This window comes from Anas acuta, chromosome 3, assembly GCF_963932015.1.
Source record: "Anas acuta chromosome 3, bAnaAcu1.1, whole genome shotgun sequence".
NCBI lineage: Eukaryota > Metazoa > Chordata > Aves > Anseriformes > Anatidae > Anas > Anas acuta.
The window spans coordinates 85,222,028-85,237,873 of NC_088981.1; the positions used below are offsets into that span (position 1 = coordinate 85,222,028).

Below are 15,846 nucleotides of genomic sequence, written 5' to 3' on the forward strand. Positions count from 1 at the left end.
CAACTTCTTTCCATATCAGAATACCAAATACTTCATAATATAAATGTCATTATTATGACTTTTACACAGAAAAAAGTTGAATGTTAGTTCTGACATTAAATAAGAACCGAGACATACATATATATATTCGGACATATATCGTAGAATTTCTCCCATTCTTTACTTGAAGTACTGTTCTTTCCGCAGTAGTATGCTTTTCCTTTATTTTTCTCTTATTGATCAGCTGCTAACTTATCTTTAAACAATTAATTAACAAAGTTTCCAATTGTCAAGATAATGTGTTACCTTCCTTATTTTTTCTTGATTAGTACAAGTAAACAATAATTAACATTTATTAAATGCAGCATGTTATTTCTTCTTTATCCTGTAAACTGTTTTACTTTTATTTATTTATTTTAATATTACTCTCACTAAACTTATTTCTTTTGAATGATATTATTTCATTTTATTATACTTTTACAAATTTTTAAACCATTCATTAAAGCAACAACTCAGGCACACATATACCATGCCTTTCTTGCATTTTATTCCTTCAAGTTTTCCAATTATCTACAAAATTTACTCTTTCTTTTCTAAAAAGTTCTTCTAACAAGCCTTGTATTCTGACTACATTTTACTTTATTTTTCATTGTAGCACATGAAAATGCATAACATCAAATGTATGAAAATGAAAAAAAATAGATATTTTCATATGAATTTTAATATCTTTATTAAAATGTATGCAAAATTTTGGGAGATAATCTAAAATACAATAATGGCTCCTGTTGCATGATCCTGCAAAATGCTGCACTTCAGCTTGCTCAAATGTATACCTGTTTTTATTGTTAACATTTTAACATGAAATTTAGCTGCTATGTCACATAATAGAGAATCTCATATATTTAGGAAGTGTGACCAAATGAGTCTTGAGTTTTTGTGTTCAATCTAATATGAGTGGTTCTTTGCTTGATTCTATTTGGAGAACATTTTTCATAAATGAATAGCTGCATAAGTAAAACTTGAGCCTAGCTCTTCAGTTTCCACTTAGTGACCTCACTTTTTTCTACTGTAGCTGTTCCACTTTTCTGGGAATAATTAAAGATCTATTGAGATACAAAGAGCCAGAGCATTCCTGACACTATCATCCAGTGTCAAAGAAGCATAATTGCAGTCTGTTCTGATTAATACATCTGTTTTGGTGAGGGATGGAAAGAGAAGTGCACTGTGGAGTAAAAGAGGAAGACTGGAAACAGCTACTTCTTTCCCCAAAGACAATTAAACTCCTGTTCAGCTTTTGAAAGGATGTGTTACACTACACATCCAAAACACGTGTTGCACTAGATCACAGATGTGATCTAGTTCCCAGGGTGGGTTCAAAACTATGTACCCAATGTGAAGGGAGATGTGACCTGAAGCCCAGAGCAAAGACAAGAACATCTGAAAGGGTACTCATTTAAGGTACTACTATTTCTCACATTACATATTTGTTAGTATAGATATATTTTTATCCTGCAAGCTAATACAGATATGTTTCACTTTCCACAAGCTCTATAGTTACTTAACAGAGTGCTGTAAACTTCCCTATAGGGTTATAGTCTCACAAATGAGATGCTGTAGCACAAACTTCAAATACCTAAGTATCCTTTGTGGTTCTAACCTAAAGACACTACTGAAAACAAGATTTAGGGCTTCTGAAACCTTTACCCTGTGTGAACTGACAGTCACATGATGAGTTATAAGGAAATTAGTTACCAGTTTTTTGAGTCATGGTTGTCCAGCATAATCAAAGGACATTTCTCCTCAACACATTAATTCGTTCTGTACATTGAAATCACCATCACAATTAAACACAAAAAACTCTCAGATTCACAAGTATTTTCCAGTCATGATCTTGCATACTGCTTATGCAATGTATCTTTATACATGTTTACCTTTTATCTTTTCCAGAAAACCCTGGTAAAATAAATCGTGGTGAAGCCAAACATCTAACAGATGCCTCAGGGTCAGACAAAACAGAAAGAACAACAAAGAGGTCCAGAGTTTCAACCATAAGACGGATATTTGACATGGCAAAACACCGAACAAAGAGGTCATCCTTTTTCTCAACTGGTGTGAAAGTTTGCCCACAGGAATCAGTGAAACAGATTTTAGCCAGTCACCAAGCTTATTATAGATTAAGAGGTAAGATAATGATTGTAGCCTGTGATTCTTCCCTGAAAGTATTGACAGAACCTAGTAATTTTTCAGAATCTTGCTTTTTAGCTCTAGAAAATGTATGTGATATTTACTTTATGATTAAATATTATATGCAAATAAGCACAGCTCAAGACAGGCAATTACCAGAACAGAATAAAACAATGCACTCAAAAGACTAATGGTATCCATGTAATTGCATATTTTTCTAGCATGACAGAACTTGAAGACCAAATTATGCTTGCACTACTGTGTAAAGAGGTACCATTTTTCTCAAAAGTGTAGTTGTTACTATCTTTGCTACTCAGAATTAACCCCACCCATTCAAGACATTAAAAGAAACTATTCATCTGCCATTTCATGAATACATTGGTGTATCTGTAGTTGTATTAAGTCTATGGTAGTGTTGGTACAACATAAGCACTAATATAATTGCAGCAGCACCTGACAAGACCTGAGTATTATTTTTTAAAATCCACAATGTTTTTTTCCGCTCTTTCCCAAATCCCTCTCTCCCTCCCTCCCTTTCTTTTCCTCCCTTGACTGTAGAGAGCTTATAGAGTTACCACTCTAATTTTAGGTCCCTGTAGAGAATAGTGCAAACAGTTTTTGGTATTTCCTATCTTCCTCTCTCTCTCTTTTCTCTATTCAGTGACTGTTCCAATTTGCACTTTTTAAAAAATAATATTTTGGAGTTGCAACTAGATAGATCAAATATAACTCTAAAACACAGTCAGCACGTTAGGGATGCAAGTATTTAAGGGAACTTCTATTCTCTTAAATCATCTTAATTTATGTATCTGTTCCTCTGTATAGGTCTTCAACCATTCACATACATGTATTCTAACTTGGTTGATCCCCAGATCCCTTTCAGTAAACCAGTCTGTTCCCTCTGAAATGAAATCTGGATGTACAACTGCAAAAATTTTACTCCAGTAGCCACTTCTCATAGGCAGAATGGACAAGCCACATCATGTCTATAGTCATTCCTATGGATACAAACATATCTGGAATCTATTGTAGGACTGAATTCCACACCAGTGGGCATTGAAGCAAACTCTGAAACCTATGTCAAAGAGTCTGATCCAAAAAGCCTTTCTTAAACATGAATTAATCTTGAAAATCCTTAAAACTTCCTGGTTATGTCCCTGATAAAACAAGGTCTCCTAGGACAGGCAGCTACCATTAACCTAAATTTAAGGAATGGCAACTGTGAAATTTTCCTTTAAAACCGATGAGCATGCTACTAACATCTTTTCAGAGAGCATCACATCACTTCTGAGTGGGAGATTGGGCTTTGTAAGCCTTGTAGTGCAACCATGCTTAAACTTACACCTCTTCTTTCCTAGCAGAACATTATACACTCACAAACTCTTCTGAGTAGGTGTCACACGGTTCTTCTGGAGTACAGCTGAATCGGAAGTTCTTCCCCAAAAGTACACAAGAAAGCAGGTGACTACAGCTAAATGATTGGTATACTCATTCAGAAAAAGTGTTTCTGTTCTCTTTAATAGTTGCATGTTTTGCATTACAATGCTCCTGGTTAAAACCTCAGAAAAACTTTCCTTCAAGGAAAAGATCAAAACTCATGACTTCTGTCCTCCCAGCTGAGCATGCAAATGTACCTGACAAAAGTGATAAATGAAAAAAAAAAAAAAAAAATCTGAAGTGAAAACTTTGTGATTCTACCATTATTCCTGAAGTTACACCTAGTAACCACAGCACAAGCCTTCATGGAACAATGATTTGGTAGCCACGTTGGAGTCTTTCAGCCTTCACTAGACAGCCTAAGAGTGGGACAATCTTATCTTCATTTTGTTTTGTAGACAAAATGGTCCACTGTTTTTCTCATCTAAAGTTTAGAAGACCACTTCCACCCCTCTCAGTCCCATGAAACATTTGGAAGTATGAAAGCACTGTGGATCATATCTGTCCTCTAGAGAATTTTACCACTTCCTGAGTAATTTTTTTTTTTTTAATATTCTAATTAATTCACACTAAAACACCATCAGGAATGAGCACATAAGAAAAAACTGCTCAGGTATATGTGCTCAGAGGGTTACTAATGAAAAACCTTCATCAGGATGAAGACAGTCTTTCATGTGGGGCAAACTGAGAACATGTACAGGGTCAGTTATGATGCCTGGTCACATGTCACATTTATTTAAACCTTGAAAACTGGATTTTCATCAGATATTATATCTTTATTCAGCACCTACACAGAAAAAAAAGATGCCAGAGAGACGTGAGGAAAAAAAAAGTGATAGAAAGAAACTCTGCTAGCTCATAATGAAAATCTTTTCAAAAGACAGCCTGTTACTTTTTAATAATCTGGCCACCTCTGCTCCACATACAGCTGCTCTACAGGGAGGGCAGGTGGTTGCTGAGTTATTATTATAGTGCCCTAACACAGCTAGTGAGTACATCCTTACAGCAAGTTTTGAGAATACCCATTTCTAGAACTGATTACACTAATTGCAGAGACACTGGTATTTTAGATAATGCAGATAATTATCTCACCGTAAGTCAAAGCATGTATCAAGTATTGAAAATAAATGTCCCATCTCACAGTAATGAACTCTGCAAAGTAAAGTGCTAAAGGCAACAGTTTTTAAATTGCCACCAAGGCTTTATTAAAATGCTTTTTCTACTTTGCTTGAAATTCCCCTTCTCTAAAAGCATTTAACTTTAAACAACATTTTGAAGAAGCCTGTTCCTTCATCTCGAGTGAGTGAATATTATCCCTTTATAACACTGAAAATACAGCTGGCTTTGATGAAGAAGAATACCAGAGGAATCACCAAGTAGCAACAGAGGCAGTCACCCACTAACGGGGCATAGAGCAATAGCTCCAATAAACTGAACGTGCTTAAAGCTGAATGTGCTTAAAGCACATTGGTTCTAGCCACCACCAAGCCATGTTGGTTGTCTTCTACAACTTCACAGGCCCCGCAGGAGTCAACCTACAGAAGTGAGCATTTCTGCAAGTGAGCAAGGACGTCCACACAGAACAGCACATCTTGGCCAGATCTGTGCTAGCCTGAGATAATCTAGTTATCTCTTTGCACCACTCAGTGGTTTTAAACGTGACCCAGGTACAGACAGGAGACATTCAAGGTTTAGTTGGAGGCTGTACAAAGTGCATGCAGTGAAATCCAAGCACTCTGGGTGTATGGATTGTCTGGTGTCTGAACAGAGATACAAAGTCTTGCATAGTTAGTCAGATAGGCAGTAGCTGCCTGGAGGAGGGATCAGTTTATCTTCCAGAATTGTCTGAAATTAGAAATATTTCAACTTAAAACAAAGAGGAGACTTCAACAAGATGCTGGTAAAAGTCCACTCAGAACTGTAGGCCCTGATTGCTAGAAAGTAGTTCAAAAAAACAAGACCAAGCCCTAATATGCATTCTGGGTTTCTACCATGTTACAGCTCAACTTTACAGCTTTCTTGCATAAGCAGTGAGCCAATGGAATTACATACAAGTACTAATCTCCACTATTACATATTTTATATACTGTCATGTACTTAAATCAGTTAGCATCCAGTAAATTAATGTCCTTTACAGCCATTCCTGAATACCATCTCTTCCAATTCTCCACCTCTGTCATATTTTCATTGTGTTCACTTTCATTTCCCTAAATAATACAGAACGCTACTGTTCTCTCCACAGCCACAGTCCCTGTTAATCTTGTCTGATGTAGCTTGGCATTTAACTGGGTGATTCATCTCCACGGAGGAGATTTTTAATATTGAATACATGCGTGTGTACAGTTGTCTAGAAAGGAAGAAAATGGTGTTCTTTCCAAAGGAATTTTACCCTTACTAAGTCATTCAATTTTTCCAGAGGTGCTTAAAGAAACATAAAAGCCTGTATATGCTACAGGAAGTCCTTAAAACTTTGAGAAGTCTAAAAGCATTGCAATTTTAGAATGTAAGAAAATGAATTTAGCCTGATGCATTTAAAAAATATATTTTCCATTGAAGATGGGCCAGAAGGAGGACCCAGGGAACTACAGGACTGTCAGTCCGACCTCAGTGCCAGGGAAGGTTATGGAGTATATCATCTTGAAAGCCATTACATGGCACATGCAGGACAACCCAGTTAGCAAGGGGTTATGAAGGGCAGGTCCTGCTTGATGAACCTGATCTCCTTCCAGGACAAGATGCCCTAGTTAGTGGAAGAGGGAAAGGCTGTGAATGTTACCTACCTAGACTTTAGTAAAGCTTTTGACATCATCTCCCACAGCATTCTCCTGGAGAAACTGGCTGCCTATGGCTCGGATGGGCATACACTTTGCTGGGTAAACAACTGGCTGGGTGGCTAGGGCAAAAGTTTTGTGGTGAACAGAGTTAAATCCAGCTGGAGACGGGTCATAAGTTGTATCCCCCAGGGCTTGGTATTGGTTATTTAGCCAGGATGTGGTGGTTTTACCTTGCTAGGCAGCTGAACTACACCACAATAACTTTCTCACTCCCCTACTTCAGAAGAAAAGGAGGCTCAGGGGAGACCTTATCACTCTCTACAACTACGAGCCTGTAGCAGAATGAGGGGCAGTCTCTTCTCCCAAGGAACAAGCAATAGGACAAGAGAAAATGGCCCCAAGTTGCACCAGGGAAGGTTTAGATCTGATATTAGGAAAAAAATCTTCACTGAAGGGGTTGTGAGGCACAGGAAAAGACTGCCCATAGAAGTTGTTAAGTCACCATCCCTGGAAGTATTCAAAAAACATGTAGATGTGGTGCTTAGGGACATGGTTTAGGGGTAAACTTGGCAGTGCTAGGTAAACAGTTGGGCTTTTCCAGAGGTCTTTTCCAACCTAAATGATTCTATGAATATCGAAATCTTACATGTGTTCTACTTAGCTTATTCTATGTCCAGTTAACCATTCTGATGTACAAAACTTGTATATACAGTTAAAATTTTGATTATTCAATTATGAAGACTGCTAGATTTATTTTTCTTTAATTTACCTTCCTGTTTGCTGTCACTGGAACATCCACTGTATGTATTTTTGAAGTAAACAAAGTGTGCTTTGTGTTTGCCCTTTCTTCACGCTGATGATGTTAGACCAAGTTAATCTGTTTTTTAAAATGAGGGAAATTACAGTCCTTAACTCAGAGAAAACTAATCCTTCAGCATTAAGGCAAATGACTGTCAACTCAAAAGTACTTAAAAGACCTAGAAATACCCAGAAGATGGATTTATTTACTAAGTACAGTAAAATGTGTAAATCCCAAATCTCTTTAAAAAAAGGGCTTTCAACTTTACATTTTGGTACAAAACATCCATCCCTAGCCCCTTTCTTCTTACTCAGTCTGCCAGGAAGCTGTGTGGGAAGCCTTTCGTATTTTTCTGGATCGGATTCCTGATACTTCTGAATATCAGAACTGGGTTACTGCCTGCCAGAGGGAAACCTTCTGCATATTTGACATTGGCAAAAACTTCAGCAATTCCCAAGAGCACCTGGAAATAATCCAACGGGTAAGGATTACTGACGTTTATTTAGAAACTGAGGGAGACTTCCAAGTCGCTTCCCCATCTGCTTATATAAGGGCAAAATATTGCTCAGGAAGAGGAGGGGGCATGTGTTAGAAGAAACATGTAAAAAAATAAACAAAAGAGCTAACAGGCTTCTGCTCAATGGTTGGACGCATCCACTAGTAAAATGCTGTTTTTCTTAATCTTTTTGCAGCGAGTAAAACATAGAACCTTCCAGGAAAGGTAAGTAGCACAAGTAGAACCTCATCACTTCATGTTACTGACTTTTATGAAAAAGATACGTGTAGATGTGTGTGGATGTGAGCATATATGTGGATAGCACTGTGGTGTATTTGGTGTATGCTGTGAGAGATGTGTATGCTGTATGTGTTATAGATTGCAGTAATTGAATCACAAATAATTAAGGCAGGCAAATATCTGAGTTGCCTGTTCACTTGGAGACAACACAGGATGTCTTCTTAGACTAATGTAAGCACTGCTCTGGTAGAGCTGTGGCCTTGCATTAGACTAATGTAAATGGAGAAAGTGACAAAAGATTACATGCAATTCCTATAATTTTCAAAAGGAAAATCAGAGAGCTGAAAAAAGTTTATCTGAGAGGCTACTTGAGAAATAATATGAAAATGCTATGCCTTCACTAGCTTTCCCTTGTATTTTTACATGTCATGTTCTCATAAATTAATGTGATGTTTTATTCCGAAAAAACTCTCTTGGAAATAAATTATGTTTCAGATAGTGCTCAGAAGTCTGAGAATGAGAGGATTAAAGTTACAATATTGAACTCTCTGCATATAAATACTACAGCACATCCAAACAAACCATTGTCGATGGTTTCTCTGATTTATGCATTATTTTTCTTTCAAATATTCTTAGATTTTCAAATGTAGCAAATAATCTCTATTCATATGTTATAGTGTCTCATGATCACAGAGGTCTTCTATATCTTTCTTGATTATGACATGGGAGCTTTGAGTATTCTTCTTTCTAATAAATGTATTTTTAATAATGTAAGGCCCAATTAAACTCACCTGAAAGTCCAAAGGGAGGTCTTCTCACTCAATCTAGTGCAAACAGCAGCAGCAAGGCAATAAATGAAGTGACTGATTTCAGAGTCCTTATGCTCTATGTAAACCATGAAGTTTTCTCTAGGCACGATTTGGAAGATGAGGTAAATTCTATGAAATTAATAATATTTTAGTTGGAAATACAGACAGCTGTGCTTATGAATTGTTGGACTTTCATCCTTACTACTATGTGGTTTAGGGAAATGTTCTGTATCTTCTGTAAGTTATCATGTAGAGATATTATTTGACTTTGTGAAAACATTACAAATAGAAATTTAGTTCACACTGCATAAGATACCTAATTAATGTGTAAATCAGGAGTTGTCATACTCTTCATTTATGCTACTAAACAGCTAGTCTGGTCCTGTGTAGGAACGCAGACGAGCCATCTTTCCTGTTCACACTACGAGCTTTACATTGTCTCAGTTAGCATGACGCTACACATTTGCAGTGCCCTCAGGTCTTTCACTCATACCAGTTTTCACAAACACTCCACCTGCATGCACTGTCTTAATAATAGATATTTCTATATAAATGTTCCTCATTAATTTCCATGATGGGGCTTCTTTTTTTCTCCCCACTCTACTTACAACCCAAAACAACTGAAATTATTCACATCAAATATTAGGAAAGAAAAATCTCAATATATGACTTAAAAGATTCTTATCTAAGGATCCAAATGTTTCCAAGAGCTACAATTAATAATTTTATTTTTTTTTTTTTAGAGTAGAAATTATTCTACAGTCTTAACTACAGGAAACCTTAAAACATCAACTATATAGTGTACTTTTTGTACATGTGTTTATATACAACACTTCTTCCACCACGCAAGCTAGCAGAATCAGTTCCATTTTTTTTTCATCAGCATAGAACAGTAAAATGACAGAAACAATAAATAATAACACTAACATTACAAAAATGAATCCTGTCACACTTGTTATCCTGTTACTTGCCATATACTTGATGTTTCAGCTGTCTGTCTGGTGACCATGGGAAGCATTAACCCGAGTATTACATCCAGATCAAAATCTAAAGGTTCCTACTATCATTATAATATTGTCCCAGGAATCTGAATCAAAACTGTCTTTAGACTGATGATATTCTAGCGCAGGCTGACAACTAAACAAAAAGTCCTCCCATCCTCACCTCATATCAAAGTATGAAATGCCCTTGAAACCATTAAATGTCCATTGGATATAAGATTAGAAGGCCAAAACACTCATCAAACTATCCCAATAGGATGAGATATAGCAAAGGAGATAACCAGTTGGTTTAGACAATTTATAAGGTCTTGTTCTCATTACTGTCAGTGGTCAACTATTTATAGACTCTGAAAAGAGAAAAAGAAGATTCTGTGCAGTGTGCTTATCCCTGTGACTCCATCCTTCTTACTGTTCAAAGAAAATCACTCATGAAACCTCATGAGCAGACTTCCAACAGGACTGGGTAGAGGAATATATCTGATCAGTATTTTTGTTCATTGTAAGAACAAAAACCATATTGAAGAAGAGCACAGGAAGCAAATACTTCCATAAACTGATTAATATAAAACAGAATCTAATGGTCCATTGCCCTGTCTAATCAGCTTATGAAATATTTCACTACAAATAACTTTTTTCATTTAATTATATTTAATGTAGGTGCCATTTCTACATTTTGTTACACCTTCATCATTGTCAGTACAGCACTAAATCACTCATTTCTATTTGATTGATAGGAAAGATGAAATATCCACAGAAAAAACAGGTGGCAAAAAGCTGGAAGACATTCCTTCTGTTTCTACAGGTAAAGTCAAATCTGTTTGCTGTGTAGCTGCCCATTAAGTAGAATAGCTAAAATCAGTGACTCGGATCTTAGAAGTCTGTAATTGAATGAATGCAGTAGAAGCATGACAAGTTCAGTCATGTACAATAAAAATGGTCTAGCAAAATATTCTATAAGAAGCATTTTTTTATTTCTCTACAGCATTTCTTCTATGATTCTATTCAAGTGTAGCATTTCAGTTTTTCTTCACTGTCTTTAATGCATCTTATAAACTATGTTTTCACAGTTTCACATGCAGTGAGTAGAGCTGATTTTGCTTCATTTATGAGATAACATTTATAGATGCTGCATTTTGTTAACCAAAATAAGGAAATGGATGAAAATAAACAATTACATTAGCCAGAAAGTCACAGTGATACAAAGACATTAATCTGAGTAATTGATCCATTTAGACCTACCAACACTGTTGTATGTCAGAGTTCTTTAAAAAAAGATAGAAATTTATTCCATGATAATAATCTGTAAATATGAGCAGTTTGATTCAAGGAGGAAACATCCTGCATACATATTTTTAAGAGGATTGAATATGACAGAATCTTACTGATAATGACTACTAGTGTGGTAGCTTTGCCACCAGCTGGAAAACTGTCAAAGACTTGTTACTTTAAATTGAATAAATGGCCATCACAGACACAAAGATCTCTCAGGGAGCTGACAACTGACCAACACACAGAAAAGGGAAGATTTTTGTCTATCTTTGATGTGCAAACCTGTTCTCACATGATTTTATTTGAATCTCTGCCAGGTCCCCCTGGTTCATCCCTCCCTCCATATGCACCGATACCTAATGGCACGCTACTCAATGAAATTGTCAATGACACGAAGACTCCTGTGAAGGTGAGGATAGCCCGTTTTTCTATCCCTCCTTTTCACTCACCTTTTCACCTTTTTTGAACTCAGCTAGCAGGAAAAAAAAAAAAAAAAAAAAAAAAAAAAAAAAAAAGGAGGGGCAGAAAAACAGGGAAAAACTTTTAAAAGTTTAATGTTTATAAACCATTAATGCTCCCCTTTGTTACTGACAGTAGGGTTGAAGGGTTTTATCAACATCTGATCTATATCATGAATGATGGCTCTTGCATATGCAGTAGAAAGTATAAAAATATTGCAATCACTTTTTAAAGTCTTTTTTTGTTTTCTTCTTTTTTTCTTCTTTTTTTTTTTTTTTTTTCTGTTAATTGGGAGCTTGTTGCTTTTTTTACACCATTTTGCAAATTGCTTTTCATTAAAAACCTTCCAGAAGCCCTCTGGAGGCAGACTGAGATCTGTCCAGGGCCCTGGGTGGGTCACACATCTGAGGAGTTCCAGGCAGGAACCCTTGTCTTGAATTTCTCTTCTGCTTTGCTCTAAGGTTTCTTTCTCTTTCGAAAGAGTTTACCCTTCTGGAGTAGCTCTTTGGAAAGACTGTCTGGGTTTTTTGTTGTCTGTGTGCTCTCAGCATAAACAGAGGCTCATTCCACCTCCTCCCCAGTTGTGTGAACTTAGGGTCTCAGCATCACCACCAAGAATTTCAGAGTGGTAATGCTGGCCAAAACCTCACCCACCACACTACAGAAAATGCTGCCTTTCACCATCCCACCTCAGCAAGCTTCTCAGCTCTGGAACAGGAATTACACCAGGATAATCCTAGATAAACAGTATTTTTACTGTCTGAAATTATTTCATCCTCAGGATCCAGATAAACAAACTCATCTTAAAAGTCTCAACTATCTACTTGTATCTCATGCCATCTAGAAAGCATATATTCCTTGATCTTGTATTTATATTGTATAGTGTTACAGAACAGTCATAGAACCATTAAAGTTGGAAAAGACCTCCAAGATCATCTGATCCAACCATCCCCCTTCCACTAATATCACCCACTAAACCATATTTTTATATACAGTGCAAAATATATTTTCCTTCAAAACAGAGGCATCACGTGTCATGACTTAGCAGAGCTGAGTTATGCAGAGCTGAGTTATGCAGAACTAATGGGGGCAGAATACATTCTTTCCTCTTTCACTTATTCTTTATTGTATTAATGTCCTATTTTCTCTCTTATCCCCTGACACATTGTAACTGTGCATATTTCTTCTGCTTATTCTTGGAAGCTATCAAAACCCAGGTGTTATATATCGGACAGATGTCTCCAGGAGCATTATGCCAACCCACCCAACAGCAGAAATGGAAACCCCACCTGTCTGTGGGATTCAGTCTGGTCTGCTGCTCTCTTGGGCCAGCTTCTTCTCATAGAATCATTAAGGCTGTAAAAGCCTTTTTGACCTCCAAAATCATGTGGTTCAACCATCTCCCTACCACAATTACCCACTAAAGCATGTCCCTAAGCTCCACATCCAATCTTTCCTTAAACACCCCCAAGGGACGGTGACTCCACTGCTTCCCTGGGCAACCTGTTCCATTGCCTGACAACTCTTTCTGAGAAGAAATGTTTCCTCATTTCCAACCTAAACCTACTCTGATGCAACTCGAGGCAAGTCCCTCTAGTCCTAGTCTAGTCCTGTGAGAAAGGGCCAATCCCCAGCTCCCCACACCTTCCTTTCAGGTAATTATAGAGAGCAATAAGGTCTCTCCCAAGCTTCGTCTTCCCGACTGAACAACCCCAGTTTCCTCAGCCACTCCTCACAGGACTTGTGTTCCAGGCCCTTCACCAGCTTTGTAGCCCTTCTCTGGATATGAGGGGCCCAAAACTGAACACAGTACTCAAGGTGTGGCCTCACCAGAACAGAGTATGGGGGGACGATCACCTCCCCGGTCCTGCTGGCTATGCTGTTCCTAATACAAGCCAGGATGCCATTGGCCTTCTTGGCCACCTGGGCACACTGCCAGCTCATGTTCAGGCAAGCATCAATCAACACCCCCAGATCCTTTTCCTCTGCACAGCTTTCCAGCAACTCTGCCCCAAGCCTGTAGCACTGCATGGGGTTGTTGTGGCCAAAGTGCAGGGCCCAACACTTTTCCATGTTGAACCTCATCCCCTTGGCCTCTGCCCATCAACCCAACCTGTCCAGGTCCCTCTGCAGGGCCTTCCTACTCTCTGGAAGATTGACACTTTCCCTCAACTTTGTGTCATCTGCAAACTTACTGAGGGTGCACTCAATTCCTTCATCCAAATTGTCAATATAGATATTAAAGATGATGGGCCCCAACATCAGGGGCCCCAACCATTCTCAATCATCCTGTTCTTGTTGTTCTTTCTAACCAGGGTATAAAATGTATGGTTGAGAGTAGAATTGTCCATGAGCAAATCCAAATGCAAAGAAGTGTTAAAAGAATATAGAGTATCTAACTATTATTAATAAGTATAAATAAGCAATGTATATCCAATCATAGTAGTAAACAAAATTTCTTGTTCTGTGTTAAAGTCTTTCATATTTTTGACAGCCAAACATGGTAGAAACCTGAAAGGTTTTATTCAAAAAGTGAAAGACTTCTTCTGTAGTAAAATAGAAATAGACAGAAGGCAGAGTTTCCTGGCTGGCCTCCCTGAATCACTTCCCTCGGGTGCTTGTGTTCCAAGATATGAAATTTGAAGCTGAGCACTGTTTGTGAACAAGAATTCCCTACTGACGCCATAATCAGCAAAAATATTACATTACATCTGGGATGATCTAGAAAATCTTTCTGAATGCACCCATGGTGACATTCCTTCCTGTGGTCAGGGCATGGTAGCCTGCAAAGTAATTGGCTTTTGGAGATTAATATTGTTAAAGGAAAAAATTTACTAATGTAGGCCAAAATTGCAAACTGTTTTGGGAATCAATAAACATAATAAGAGTACTTTTAAAAGCAGTAAAGTCAACTGCACAGGAAAGGTGTAAACCAGGTAGGGCCAATTCTACTTTACTATAAGGAAAAAAAATACATATGTCTGAACATGATACTGTAACAGATGGTCTGGCAGTCTTGCTTGTTGACCAAAGGCATTATAAGGGTAGGATACCAACCAGCTTTCAACATTTGCTTGCACCTTGAGGTAACAAACTTTCCTCCAAAATGTCAAGTAAAGCCATAACACTTTCGTGACAGTGGAAAGAAGAAGAGTTCTTTCTCTGCAAGAAATGGCTTGATTCTCTTCATCATCTTCATTATTGCATATAAAAGGCAACACTCCAGTCACAGTAATAGAAACTTGTTCGCAAAGGCAGAAGAAACAAGCCCACAGATACATCTGGGAAGCCTTGCTATTTGCAGGATATGGTTCAGAAAGCTATTTTGGGGAGGGGCCTAAAAGGAATAGTTCTATCTATTCAATACTGAAATGTAGGGAGAAAAAAATCACTTGCCTTTATTTCTCCCATTTTTTTCTCTCCTCTTTTTTTCCAGGAACTAGGAACAAATACAGTCCCAGAACTGCCTGCAGAGCAAATGGTAGAATTCAGTGTCACTCTCACTGATCAGGAGTACACAGCTGAACTTAATGACCCCAATTCCCCACAGTACCGACAACTAGCTGCCAAATTTCAGCTACAGGTAAGGAGGTTTAGTGAATGCTGAAAAGCTGGCTTTATACCTTTTTTGAGATTCATAACATGAAATTACCTTCACAGTGAAAAAGAACTAGAATCAACCATCCTCACTTAAAGTAGATAATTTCTATTGTCTCAAGACCTTCAGTTTTCCTTCATGTACAGATATCTTTTGCGCTTGTTTAGGCCATCTGTCCAGCTACCAAGCCAGCATCTTGGTCAGCAGTAGAGCCTCAAATAACTGATGAGGAGAATATTGGTCCAACTGTAACTTTAGGTATATAATTTGGGCTTAATCAGGAATTCATGGACAGTACTTTGTCATAATTTAATTTCTGTAATAAAACTAATGAGAAATGTAATATAAATGTTAAAAGCAATTAGCTGCTGTTGTCTGAACTACTCTTCAAAGGACTTCCCATCATTTTGTTGTACATTACCATAGTTTCTGTAAGAACTGGAACATCTGTTGTGTCTTTGTATAATTAATAATGATAACTGAATGTTCAGCTATCATTTATATAGATAGCAATTAATGACAAAATTCCCCAAAGGCTTGCTTAGTAAATTTAACAAGTTGCTCATCAGTTTCATGAGTGTTCGTCGGTACAAGCTATTTCACTATCCTGGTTCATTTTCAGATATGCATAGAAAAACAGTGAAGAGAGTTTTGGCAGAACAGATAAAAAGTGGCTTCTCTGGAGATTTCCAGTGTCATCCTCAAAAAGAACTGCCTGCTGACTTTGGTTGTCACATATTTAATGATGCAATTCAGCAATCTGACTTTTGAGTTATTTCATTAATTTTAAAATGTTGCTAT

At 37.4% G+C, this 15,846-nt stretch overlaps 1 protein-coding gene and 1 long non-coding RNA gene across 4 annotated transcripts in view; one reads left to right on the forward strand and one right to left on the reverse strand.

The window, feature by feature from the left end:
• The window catches only part of LOC137854566 (uncharacterized), a 59,576-nt gene that overhangs the window by 12,178 nt on the left and 31,552 nt on the right, over window positions 1-15,846 (reverse strand). The window contains exon 1 of one of the 3 annotated variants that reach the window (XR_011095234.1): window positions 14,844-15,016. The exons of 1 other annotated variant lie outside the window; for it this stretch is intronic. This is a non-coding gene — a long non-coding RNA (uncharacterized lncRNA). Of the gene's footprint in view, window positions 1-8,700; window positions 8,844-14,843; window positions 15,017-15,846 lie in introns of those variants that run through there. One more of the 3 variants, XR_011095237.1, reaches the window with a different exon arrangement.
• IMPG1 (interphotoreceptor matrix proteoglycan 1) overlaps window positions 1-15,846 on the forward strand; it is a 63,135-nt gene that overhangs the window by 10,376 nt on the left and 36,913 nt on the right. Inside the window, exons 2-7 of the mRNA XM_068678141.1 lie at window positions 1,927-2,160; window positions 7,488-7,654; window positions 7,866-7,894; window positions 10,454-10,521; window positions 11,306-11,397; window positions 14,884-15,030. Of these exons, the coding sequence (XP_068534242.1) occupies window positions 1,927-2,160; window positions 7,488-7,654; window positions 7,866-7,894; window positions 10,454-10,521; window positions 11,306-11,397; window positions 14,884-15,030 (737 nt within the window). The remainder of the gene's footprint in view (window positions 1-1,926; window positions 2,161-7,487; window positions 7,655-7,865; window positions 7,895-10,453; window positions 10,522-11,305; window positions 11,398-14,883; window positions 15,031-15,846) is intronic.